At 37.1% G+C, this 13,837-nt stretch overlaps 1 protein-coding gene across 1 annotated transcript in view; it reads right to left on the bottom strand.

The window, feature by feature from the left end:
* The window catches only part of SRC (SRC proto-oncogene, non-receptor tyrosine kinase), a 94,564-nt gene that overhangs the window by 33,086 nt on the left and 47,641 nt on the right, over positions 1-13,837 (bottom strand). The window contains exons 2-3 of the mRNA XM_070939986.1: positions 2,362-2,607; positions 657-756 (exon numbers count right to left, since the gene is read on the bottom strand). Coding sequence (XP_070796087.1) covers positions 657-756; positions 2,362-2,599 — 338 coding nt within the window. The 5' untranslated portion in view covers positions 2,600-2,607. The remainder of the gene's footprint in view (positions 1-656; positions 757-2,361; positions 2,608-13,837) is intronic.

Genomic DNA, 13,837 nt, shown 5'->3' with positions numbered 1-13,837 from the left:
TATCTTCATGGTGATTTTATGTCAGCCTTCACCAACTGGGCACTTTCCAAATGCTATCAGACTACAAATACCAGAAATCTGTTTGATTGGAAAGTGTTGAGCCTGACTTTATTTTACACCAGCTGCATGTGGCAATGCCCCATTCTTTTAATTTGACTGCATTTGTTTTTTTAAAGTATCTAGACGGAATGCTCCTTAGAACATTTTTTTTTCTCTGTTAAAATGTCTATTAGCATAAATTGGGTTGGATAACCTGTCTCTTTTCAAATCATCCAGAGTTATAATTCTCAGTAGCTCTCACCCTGGACCAGGAAGACTAAAGCTGTAGTTTAGCAGCATCAAAAGATATATAGATGGTCCACCATTATTTTTTTTAAAAAAATCTCCAGTTGCTGAATTCCAGATGAATTTAAGATGCAGAACAAAAAGTTAACTCAGAGAGATCTATTATAAAGATTTGAAAATTGCTCCAGAAATTATCTTAGAATTGCCTTCCTTTTAACATCCATGCTATAGATTACAATAAATACTTCCTACATAATATTTTAGAGAGAAAGAAGTTTTACATTTAAACCACTGTGGCATTTCAGTAGAAAAACCTGGCTCAACATCTGTACCAAATACAGAAGTTCTTACTATGACAAAAAAGTACTTACGTGTTATTGAGGATTTGGAGGCGTTCTCCTTTTTTGAAAGAAAGATCTGATTCTGTCCGTGATTCATAATCATAGAGGGCCACAAATGTTGTGACTCCACCTGGAACAACATACATTCACACAATAAACACCAGTCCACAAGCAATCAATCAGCATTGTCACTGCTTTATGAAAGGCTGTGTAGTGAATATACTGAATCTTTTTTTGAAAGCATCTCAGTACATTCAGCTCTATCTGTACAGCAACCATTTCTGTGCATTTGATTACCTTCCTTTTCTAGATAATTAAAAAAAATAGATACTCATGAGCAAATGGAGTATTCTGTTTCTCCTTCTAATGTAGTCATTATTCAATAAGAATTTTTGGCAATGGTTTAAATATTGTAATTCTAATATCTTCACACTTTTATATTATAGAATTATAAGACTGGAAAGGACCTTGACCAACTCCTTGCCCAGGGTAAGCTCTAGTAATGGAGTACCTTCAACTCCAGGAGATGAGCTTAACAGCTTTCCTGGTCAAGAAAATGCTCCTTATTTTGAGTTTGGAACTTCATATCATTGGAGATATGAAAGAATAGCTTCTGCAAGCACAAAAGTTAAAAACATGTGGTTGGCTATATTCGCACAACACACTGAATGAAGAGATTGGCCTCATAAAGATATTAAATCAGTATCTTGGCTACCTAATATCTCAGTGAACTGTGCTAATGCAGTCATTATGTAACATGTATCCAAGGCTGTATGCGTAATTTATAATTTACTATTCCATGAAAGCTTAGAAACTGGGTTAATTGAAGAAATCATGGGGAAGCCTTGAAAATGCTCTTCACTTTAATTTAGCCATCAACAAAGAAACCCTTTGATGCAGTTCCACAAAATGAACATCTTTCTTCTTCTAGACACTACAGTAGATCCAGTGCAGTAGTGTATATCAAAACAGCTGCTTCACTGGTTTCAATTGTCCTCTGCTCATGCTGGCATATGCACAGAAGACATTTCCACCAAAACAAACAAGCTGGGCAAAGAGAAGGGGTTTGCCACAACATTTCAGTTGGAGGCACTGAGGAAGCACATCTTGCTTTCCCCACCCTCAAATGATATAGTCTTGCTTTACCTGATATTACCCAACCACAAACTGTGTTAGCTTGCCCAGCCCTAATAAGCAAATTGTGTGAAATTTTTATCACTGCATCCTCTTAACCCTAACCCTTAGTTTTAGATATAAAAGAAGTATATTTCAGATAACCAAAATAGTTCTAGATTAAAAGTTCCTCCTGTGACAGAAAACATACTGACCAGAAAATTTTGGAGTGTGATGAAATGAGTAAATTGACATTTGAAATTAGGGAACAAGAAGATAAACAATATTATTTGATATGGGATTTATTTTATCAATGGTTAGACAAGAAAGAATGGAAATAAAATATGAAATGAAATGGATAAGATAATAAGATATATAAAGGGGTTTTTTTCCCCCTTATAGAGGATAATTTACTGTTAAATAATTGGTAAAGGAGAATAATAATGTAATAAACTGTTAAATAAGAAAATGTGGGACAGAGGATTAAGCACAAAAGATTTGTAACCGATCAATACACTTTCTGTAATTGTAATGGATGACAATTGTTTTATGTTTTAAGTTTTGTTTAAAAATAAAAAATTTTCAAAAAAAGAAAAAAAAGAAAAAAAGAAAACATACTGACCAGCTAAAGCACCACAACGCTGAGGAGAAGTGACCATATCTGATGTATTTGATCCCCCAAAGAGCTTTGGTTCTGTAGCTGTATTTCCAAATAACCGACTAGGGGTACGATGAGTTTCTGGGATGGTCGTTTTGCTGGGAGTTTGAGAGGTAGAGCAGCTGCCATGTATATTTTCTGTGGAGTCCAAACTGCGTCTCCGTTGGCTAGGGTCTTTGGGTTTACTTTTACTGCTCCCCATGGTCCAAGCTGCAAGAGAAGAAGACAGCAAAGGCGATATTATATTTTTTGCTATGGCTGGTGGGCTCTTCAATTCTGGAAGACGCAACAGGTTTTCTGACTTGTTGGATGGCCAGGTCAAAAATTAAGCAATTAGGATGAAGTGGCTGCTTTAAAAGAAGCACACTCTGTTATGGCAATTATTTGTTCAGAGCAACCTGAATAGACATGGAAAAGCTTTTATTCTGGTTACTGTCTCTAGCTTTGGACTTATTGCTGAGCCTCAAAACACAAAAGCAGAAGCTACCTCTGTTATTCCATGAACAGATCCTTACAAACGCTTACTGAAATAACCAGGTTCTCCTTGATTTTCTAGGCTTAGTTTAATTTCAGCTCCAATAGGTAAAGAAAAGGGTTTCAAGGACAAGAAGAAGGAACTTAAATCTTCCTTTGGATTTTCAAAACCTGGCCAGCATAATCATACGGTCCATTTAGCTTCATAATCTATATATGCCCTAAAGCTCAGCTGCTCTGGATAAAAGCTTAAAGTAGGTTCAGGCTTAGGCCTGACTGAGCATATTATTCAAAGCATCTTTCCCAGAGGGTTGCTGCTGAAGCACATTTGCCTATGTAGTACTGTAACAAGGGCTGAGTTTGACCTCTTCCCGACATGTTTTCAAGGACTTTGGTTCAAATATACACAGTAACAAAAAGAACAGTGTTGTAGTTATCACATCAGTTCCACCAAAGAATAAAAGAGAAGAACTATGCCCTCGTCCCAAGGTAGCAGCAAATTAAATCAAACATATTGTGCCAAACTACAACATAATATCTAAGGCTACAAATCAAATAAGAGCCATGGCTTTTCTAATGATGCAAGAATGAATATCACCAAGAAATCATGTCCATTTTTCATTGTGCTATATATGCTCTGTTTCCCCGAAAATAAGACCCAATTGGAAAATAAGTCCTAGTGTGATTTTTCAGGATGCTCATAATATAAGCCCTACCCCCAAAATAAGCCCCAGTTAAGATTGCCTGCCAGATGGATGCATTTAGTACTGTATTTCTTCAAAAATAAGACCTAACCAGAAAATAAGCCCTAATGCATCTTTTAGAACAAAAGTTAATATAAGACCCAGTCTTATTTTCAGGGAAACATGGTATATATTGGCTTTTAAGAGATCCCTAAGCATTTTGAATAGTGATCTAATTCATACACTGAGTTCAAACATCAACCAAGCCATACTGAGGCTTGTTTGTTTCTACTTGGCTTGGCATGATGATTGAATCTATACATAATCTTTTGTAAATTGCAGATTGCATGGTTGGAATGTAATGTGAGGAGCAAACCAATTGGTTTATTGAACAAACCATGGTTAAATAAACAATGTCATAAAACAAAATACTAATTCAGTCATGCACTTTGGAGATGAATGATTGACAAAGAGGATAAAAACAACATGCAATCTATACCCCATTATTTCAACAGATGGTTTTGGTGGAGGAACCTTCATGTGGAGGGGACATTGTACACAAGGATACTTTAATTCTTTTATTAGAGACTGCTTCCCAATCACACAAGAATTTCCATGCTAACAACTGCCCTAAACATATGTTGTGTGTTTCTGATCCTGTTTCTCTATCTTTATGTGTTGGCTAAGTATGCACAACACACTTAACTAGGGCACTGAAATTACTAGATTTACATAATACATTGAATCATTGCCTAATCAAAGTCCTGGATTTGCACATCAGGCTAAGCCACACACATAATAAGATTCAAGTTAAACAAGCTTAGTTATAGTATACTGAAGAATTAAACTACTAGGCTTTTTGCTGATCTGATTAAGCATGGTTCTGTGGATGCAGCCATTCTAGGTTCCTTATACATTCCAAGGTATATGCTTTAAAAGCACTTTTAAACATTTATCTTCCCTTTGTTTAATGACCTTGCAATTGATTTCACACCTGGTTTGCTGGTGATGTGAATCAAACTTGAATGTTTGACTGGAGAGAAGGTTTCCTCTTCTCCTTGTGCTTGCCTGTTTTTAAACAAAGTGAGATAAAGTGCTTTTGGAAGTAGTCTGCTATCTCAAAGTCTCCTTTCTCACTGATCTGGCATGGCATAATAATGGAGCCTTTCCTGCAGCTGATTTACTAATGAGGACAAGTCCAAACTGGTAGTCTTCAGAGAGAAGGGCTGCAAAAGGACAAGATGAGTTAGATGTTTTCTGTCCTGATAGTAAGGCCTTCAGTATGAACTCTTTATAAAAAAAAAAACATGGCCAGTATTGTATTATTTTAACTGCATTTACAGCCAAGCAATAATGGGATTTGTTTAGTAAACCTAGCCATTGTTGAAGGAATCAGTAACATGGCGTCACATTTTACCTCCAGCTAAGTATTAAGAGAAATTAAATAGCTCCACCCTGTACTTTCTGTGGTGAATCCCTAGTTTTGGTAAGGCATGATGAATGCCTGAAAGGATGGAATGTTTTGTAAAATAGACTCCCCTGTGCAATTTCATTCAAATAAAGGCCGAACTGGCATAAACCAAGCTTCACCTTTATAATGGAATATTATAGAATAATGAGGAACGTTGGTTTAACTCAGAGGTCTTCAAACTTGGCAGCTTTAAGACTTGTGGACTTCAACTCCCAGAATTCTCCAGCTGGCTCCAGCCAGCTGGAGAATTCTGGGAGTTGAAGTCCACAAGTCTTAAAGCTGCCAAGTTTGAAGACCTCTGAGTTAACTCCTAGAAAATTTCCAATTTGCTGGCTAGATTTAGGACATCAGTGGAGCATTATCAGTAATTAAATCAAGTAACTTTCTTTCCCCAAAAGCTGGCCTCCATTCAACTCCCCATTCTATAAAAATGAGAATTGCTCAGATAAGGAGCAAACAAATACATATTAAGTTCTGAATTTCAGACGACTGCAAAGAAATATAATCCTTTCATTCCCACCTCACTCCCGCTGCCATTCTGTCAGAACTAATCCTTTCATCCTCCCCACCATCCAGTCAGAACCAATGAAGCTTCTTGGATGAGAAGCTAAATGTCTTTGTGGGGGAAAAGCCCAATTGCCTTTTGAAAAAGCACCTTTTAGACAATCATGACCTGGATGACTCTCCCTTGATATAAATGAAGGACTGCAATCAGAGTCTGATTATATGACATAGTTATGTCTTACCCATGCAAGTAGGGAAAGATAGATTTTTTAGTGGGCTTCAGAATCAAGCAAATTTGTATCCATGACTGCATTTATTTCTTCCTGTTGCTCTTAGTCCCAAACCTCTAATCATTTATTTCTTGGAATTGTTGTAAAGCTTGCTTCCAGCCCTCCTCAAAGTATTTTTAGCACTTTATCTTTTCGTTAGTTGTGCACTTTGCCATTCAAATGATACTTGAACTGTGTTCTAAAGTTGTGACAATATTTTAAACATAATGAAAATGAGCAAAGCTCTGTTTAAAGCAGTATACAAATTATGCTAGTGAAAAGGAACAATTAGTTCAGGATCCAATCTGGATCGGTCACTGGGACCAGAGGTTTAGTCTTCCGAGTTTTCAGACTTAGGCTGAAGCTCATCCTCAGGGAACTTCTCTCTCACCAGAATGTGTGCTTTGGGGTATTCTATGCATAGTATTTATGTACTGCCTGGTTGTGTATGACTTTTTATTTTTTGATTGGGGTGTTGATGGCCAGTTATTAAGTTGTTCCTTTCTTGTTCTATCAAAATCTTGGCTCCTAAGTACCTAATAAACTGGTGGTAAACCAGCACTCCTGTTGACTGACAAGGACCCTGCTTCCCAGACTTCAATCATTTCCTTGGCTATTTTTGTACCTTCTTGGCCAACAATCTTAGTAGCTGCAAAACTGAATGTATGTCCTTGTTCATTACAATGTGAAGCTACCAACGAGTTCTTGTATGATCACTTATATTCTTGCAACCTATGGGCTTCCTCTCCATCTGTCCTACATAGTCACAGGGGCAATCCATGCAGGGGAGTTGGTAGATTCCAAAAGTTCAGAATCCTAAACCTCCGGTCTTGGACCAACTCAGATTGGATCCTCAACATTATCCTGGGACACATATATTTGCCTTCATTCAGAACAATTCATCCCTAATGCTGCTATAAGCAATATCCAATATTTCCTAACAGATTATCCTGATGGACTCTTCCTTCTATTGACCTTCCATCAATGACAGCATCTATGAATGTATATGTACTGTGTATGTATGTGTGTATATATATGAGAGAGAGAGAATAACAGAAGAGTTCCCAATATTTGACTATGAAAATAGGATTATAGAAGTATCATATTTTGAGATTGCTCCCTTGGAAAAATAGTGCATAATGATTGCCTTGGAAGAAGAAATGCACAACCAAATAAATCTAGGAAATCGTAACAATGCCAACTTTCTTCAATGCGTCTTTTATCAGTTTTAAAACAGTTGCCAATTCTCTCTTAAAAGACCATGTTAGCACTAGAGCTAGAATTAAAGGATAGAGCATAAACTCCTTACATATACACACCACATTTGTAAATCACTGACAGAAGGAGGAGGAGGCTGACTGCTTTTGTGATCTTTCATGCATGAAGAAGGGACAATTCTCCGCTCCACTTCTCTAAGTCAGTAGGACAAGAAAAGGAGGTGAAGGTTGTTAGTAGCCCATGGCTATCAACCCAGCTTATGCAGCAAAGTCTTTGATGAAGAAATAATGCCCTTTTATCTAGAACCCACAAGGTCATCCTGACAGGGAGAAATCAAAACAAAAGGAAATCTAGTGAAACCAGCATTTTTAATGTTGTAGGTAAAATTCGTGAGTTTAATTCTTGCAAAAAATTGTGTTCTAACAAAGAATCAGAGTTGAAAAGACTCCATAAGCACATTCGTTCTTGATAAGCCTACAAGATGAAGAATAAGGTAGATCTTCTGCCTTAATTTTTTTTTATAGACTCTCCCAAAGCCTTTGACTGATTGCTGTTGGGGAAAAAAATAGGCAAAATTGCCTAATTGGGTCTTACCTTGCCACAGAATTCCTCCATACTGTGTGTTTTACTACTGTGTTTCCCCGTAAATAAGACCGGGTCTTATATTAATTTTTGCTCCAAAAGATGCCTTATTTTCTGGTTAGGTCTTATTTTTGGGGAACTACAGTACTAAATGCATCCATCTGGCTGACCGTCTTAATTGGGGCTTATTTTGGGGGTAGGGCTTATATGACAAGCATCCTGGAAAAATCATGCTAGGACTTATTTTCCGGTTGGGTCTTATTTTCGGGAAAACAGGGTAGTTACATTCCTCACAGTTATGTCTTTTATCAGAGTTAGTAAAAGCACTAGCTCTTCAAGTAGCTATATATAGTATTAAAGGAAGAGGAGCTCTAGTATTTAAGCCAGACTCAGAGGTCTTCAAACTTGGCAGCTTTAAGACTTGTGGACTTCAACCCCCCAGCTATGCTGGCTGGAGAATTCTGGGAGTTGAAGTCCACAAGTCTTAAAGCTGCCAAGTTTGAAGACCTCTGATTTAAGCCTTATTTGTTTATTTAGGTGGGTTTATAAGTTGTAGGCCCTGCTGTTTTTGAAAGGAATCATTTTATTTAATACGGATTTGTCACTAGGAAGTTAGCCCTGACAGTCATTATGAGCACTAGCTATTTCTAATTAAAATAACATTTTCCATGTAAGAAATTGTCCTCCTTGCATTCCTCCCTCTTTCCAAACACACAAACATACACCCACTTCATAGGAAACCAGAGTCAATAAAATCAGCACACTCTCTGAAACTGCAATCAACAACAGGGTTATAAATTAGAAAGATTTGATTTGAATCTTTCCTCTGGCTATATTATTTTAAACATAAAACTATGTCATTATTTGTCTCAGTTCCTCCGCTAAGTTCCTCCTCAGTTCCTCTGCAGTGCAGTTAAGCACTGCAATTATGACTCTTTTTAGTCATCCTTAGTTTGTTTTCACCAGCTCTCAGGAGAAATGAGAAAAGAATTAAAATGGCCAGAATACCCATGGTTTCTCTTTCTCAAACCATATTAGATAAAGTAAATGATTTATTACCAACAACAATGCTTGTTCAAATCATAAAATAAATTGGATCCAATTAAGTTCTTCTTTCTTTCTTGGGTATAGGCTACATTATTAAGAGAAGCTAAAAACAACATACTGTATATCACATTATATTTGATATAAGCTTGCCTTAGCTATACAGGTAGTCCTCAAGTTACAACCACAATTGAGCCTAAAGTGTAGGTTGCTAAGTGAAACATTTGATAAGTGAGTTTGCCCCATTTTACAACTTTTCTTGCCTCAGATGTTAAGTGAATCACTGCATTTGTTAAGTTAGTAACATGGTTGCTAAGTGAAATTGGCTTCCTCATTGACTTTGCTTGTCAGAAGGTCCCAAAAGGTGATCACAACATCCTGGGATGCTACAACTGTCATAAACATGAACCAGTTGCCAAGCATCTGAATTTTGATCGTGTGACATGGGGATGCTGCAATGGTCATAAGTGTGAAAAATGGTCATTTTTTTTCAGTGCTGTTATAACTTTGAACGGTCACTAAATGAACTGTTGTAACTCGAGGACTACCTGTATGGGTCTCCACTGATCTACCTTACAGGACTTCTGGAAAAGGACACAAACTCAGAACTGGTTAAAGCAGAAGGTTACATCGAGCCTTCATCTGAAAATAAATACCCAAATGGATCAGCACTTCATTTTCTCTTATCTAAAATTTTCTGAAAAAGATTCAGAGACAGGTCCCCATCTTCCTTTTATAGATAGTCATTAGCTTATCTAATAATATCTGACCCTAAAGCTCTTAGTTGAGTAAGCATACTTTAGTTGTAGGGGAACAAATCTAAAATCTGGAATGTCATAGAGCAACCTATTCCAAATAGGTACCCTAGTGAGTTTTTAACTCCAAAATATTTTGCTGTTAGGATAGTTGGGAATAAAAGATTTATAGTTCAAAACATCAGGAGGGCAGTAGGGTACAATATATTTTGCATAGAGAGTATGGAAAGATTGCCAAGCAATAACCCCAATTACAGTATTCTTAAAGACGGATCTTGTAAAGCTGGGAGCTATCATAAACCTTCTCTGATGCACCATCAAGAAAATGGGCAATCATTAAGTCTGAACATGGAGAATTTCTGGTCAACAAGGAAAGAAAATACACTTTATCTGGGCCTAAATTTGAAACTTTCATACCCTTCTTGACAGAATTTATTTTACTTTGTCACAGAATGAGTCCTGTATGGTGTTTTCTGTTATATTGGTCAATCTATAGCAATAGCACTTAGACTTTTATACTATTCCATAGTGCTTTACAGTATTCTCTGAGCAGTTTACAACATCAGCATATTGCCGCAACAATCTGGGTCCTCATTTTACCAATCTCAGAAAGATGGAAGGCTGAGCCAACTTCAAGCCCCATCAGGATCAAACTCCTGGCTGTAGGCAGAGTTAGCTTGCAATACTGCATTCTAACCACTGTGCCACCACAACTCAATTATTATGATCAATGTATTGATCATAACTGAAAACATCACACAAGATATATACTATGAAAAAAAAGATGCTTGTTTAGGAAACTTAGAACGTTGTACTGTATTTTCTTTATATAAAATGCTGTTTCGGGAAGTATGTTTCCCTAGGTTGCTTCCTGCAGTCTCCTCCGAAGGATAGAGAGTAGGAGCCAACAAAATGTGTCAGATAACACCACAATTAAATGGGAACACTAAAGCCATCTGGATTTTAGGAGCCAAGGTTAGTGATGGGTTTACAGGTTCCAGAATGCATGGTTGCAAAAGAGTGTGATCTGCAGAAGGAACAACAACAGATGATTCTAAGATAGACTTCCCAGAATTGGTGCCATCCAGAATGTCAACCCCTGGAATCTCTCAACCATGCAGCCAACAGCCACGTTGGCAGGGAGATAGTTCAATATCTCTAGAAGGCAACAGGCTGAGGAAAGCTATACACTGGGCAAGAAATAGTCTCTAAAGCAGGGGTCTTCAACCTTGGCAACTTTAACAGTTGTGGACTTCAACTCCTAGAATTCTGGAAATTGAAATCCACAAGTGTTAAAGTTGCCAAGGTTGCAGACCCCTGATCTAAAGGATATCTGTCAGCACAGTTATTTGAACAATTAAACACCAGGTCCAGATAAATCATTTTTAAGTCTTGAAATACAGTATATCCCTCATTATTTAATCATCTTTTTGCCAGGACCTCAGCCCACCCCACATCATCAAATGCTAATTCAATGACAGGATGCTAAAAGGCCCTGCACAGATTATTTCCATGTTGAATCACCAAACAAATAAACACAACCCACCCCTGTGGAATAAATACTTCAAAGCAAGCAAATAAGTAGTGCATTCTTCAGGACAATTGTACACAGGGGTGTCAAAGAGAATTGTAGTCTCACGTATTTAAAAAAAAACACTGCAAGCTTTTGTGGTGGCTGTGAACTGCAGCAAAACAGAGCAGTTGCTTTATTTTACTGGGCCATGTTTTTTTTCTAACAATTTCCCCCACATTTTTAAGTGGTGTTTGATTAGGAAAGTAAGTAGCATTTGACTGACAGCATTTTAAGAAAGGATGTTTTATAATTGTACTCAAAAATAAGTGTACTGTGCGAAGGTAAGCTGTTTGAATTAAGTATTTCAACTAATGATTGTATTATATACAAATGAGCTCAGCCCCTTTATCTGGATTTATGACATTGTATTTGACTTTGAATAAAGGACATCTTGAGACCATAGAGTAGACTGAATATTTTCTTCTTTAGTGATATCCCTACAGCTAGAAAAGAGATTAATTATTGGAATTTTTAATTGCAATTTGAAATTATGCAGTCCAAATACATTTTTATTAGCTCACCTGCAAATACAGAGTATAAATAACATAATAAATTATTCTAAACTCTGCATTTCTTTACATTAATAAAAAGATTGGGGATAGGGCTGATGGTAATACATGGCCTCTGATTACTGTATCAGATGCTTCCCTTTAGAAAGAAATCAGGACAGAACAAAGAAATAGAAAGGTCAACTAAATTTGGTAGATTTAAGTAACATTATTTTTTTGATAAATTAGTAGTTAGTATGATTATTTTTCATCTCTCATCCTCAATAGTGTCAATGGGAGGGGACGTTAAATACATGCAATGTTGTGGATCCATATGGCTTCAATACAATGTTGTGGATCCATATGACCTTTATGATTGAAGGTCCATTGTTTGACACATGTCTGAGATACTGATGCACATACCAAAGGAGCAGGACTTCAAACATGATGTCACAACTGCCATCTTGCCTGTTTTGACACACCTAAGCACACAGACACCATCCCACAGAGGTCAAATTACCTAAGTATGTTTCTGTTTATGTATAATCTTCTCGTGAGGTCCTGCTGTCTGAGCGAATGGTTGTGTATGCTGCTTGATGTCGAGCCAGACCTTCTCTATGTGACACCTGTGTTATGGAATGACCACCCTTCTGCTTTACTCCAATCCAAAGGTAATGTTTTATTATATTGATTAATTATGTGCTGTGGTTTGGTGTCAGATCTTAGCAACTACATAGGTAGATTTTCTCCAGGATGATCTGCTTCCAACTTGGTTCTTCAGATCTTCCAATATACATCCCTCCCTGCTGTAATTGAACCTATATACCTTCCTACTGTTATTTTCCTCATTTCTTTTCTTCCATCTTTCCCAATATTATAAACTTCCCCAGAGAGTTAGGTTTTCACACAATGTATCCGAAGTATGGCAATTTGAACATGATCTTTTGGGCTTTAAGTGGGAACACTGGGTTGATTTGTTTTGATGATCTATTTGTCCTGTTCCCCCCCCCGCTATCCAGTTTGTCAAGAATCTTCTTCAACATCAGAGCACAAAAGCTTCAGTGCTCTTTCTATCCTGTTTCTTCAAAGTCCAACTTTCACTTTCTTAGAAGGTTGCAAGGATGAGGTGTTATAGGCATTTCTTAAAAACACAGTTTTTATGTTGTTTTTCATAACTGTAGCTTTCTCTAACCATTCTACTTCAATTGACTTTTTTTTTTACTTATTTACCCCGTTTTTATTTTGCTTTATCCCCAAATTCAGTATGCCATTTTGGGTTTTTTTTTTTTATTTGATTTATATGCCGCCCTTCTCCGGAGACTCAGGGCATTAAGCAATAGCCTTCATACTTTTGTATATTTATACAAAGTCAGCTTATTGCCCCCACAAACTGGGTCCTCATTTCACCTACCTTAGAAAGGATGGAAGGCTGAGTCAACCTTGAGCCTTGGAGAGATTCGAACCAGCAGTAATTGCAGGCAGCTGTGTTAATAACAGGGTGCTTAGACCACTGTACTATCAAGGCTCTTTTTAATAACAGAATGTCTTTTAAGACTCGCAAATTAATTTTATATATTTATTTTTTTAAAAATTATACAGCTGCCCAACTTACTCTTGGTGGCTCTGGGCAGCTTACAAGAATAAAACTCCAATACAAAAAAACAATAACAATAATGTTTAGCATTTTTTTCATAGCCAAACTCTGGAGTCAACTTTTGCCTTGGATCTGTAACCAATATAAAGGAATAGGAAATGAACGTGTTGGACTACCGCATCCATTTTTTAAAAATCATTAACCATTCTTGCTTGCCTTAGTAAATGTTGGGACCCAACGGATTTGGAAAGAAGCAAAATGGGTGAGGCTAATTTATACCTTTATCCTGCTAATTCCAGACAGATTTTTTTCAATCTGGCATAGTTTGGTTTAGCCATTGTTTCCATAAAACCGTTCCCTTAGAACAGCAGGACGGAACCTTTTTTTTAAGGACAACATTGCATTAGTGGCGGGGTGGTCCAGACCCTGCATAAAGTAAGTGGGACAGTAGCCTTTTTTTCTCTGCCATCCAACTTTTCATCTATCCCATTTTCTCCTAGTCCAGTGGAAGACGAAGTTGTTGCCAGAGGAGAGCCTTTTTAATTGCATCAAGTACAGAACACTCTGGTTTTGTTTTAATCCTTAGTGCGGTTGTTTTCTTTTGTGTGTTGGTGCTTTGTTTACATATCTGCTGATGCAATTCACTTCATTTCAATTCATTTCCCCCTCTCTTTTGAGGGGGGGAAAATGCATGTCTCAGCTTATCCAAAATTCCCCCACTATTTAAAACTTACCCTAAGCATGAGAAATATATGATTATTGGCTTTCAAAATACATATTGTCCC

This window comes from Pituophis catenifer, unplaced genomic scaffold (genome assembly GCF_029215685.1).
Source record: "Pituophis catenifer annectens isolate HBS135680 unplaced genomic scaffold, rPitCat1.0.hap2 SCAF_3, whole genome shotgun sequence".
Lineage (NCBI taxonomy): Eukaryota > Metazoa > Chordata > Lepidosauria > Squamata > Colubridae > Pituophis > Pituophis catenifer.
This window is presented reverse-complemented; position numbering and strand designations above follow the sequence as displayed.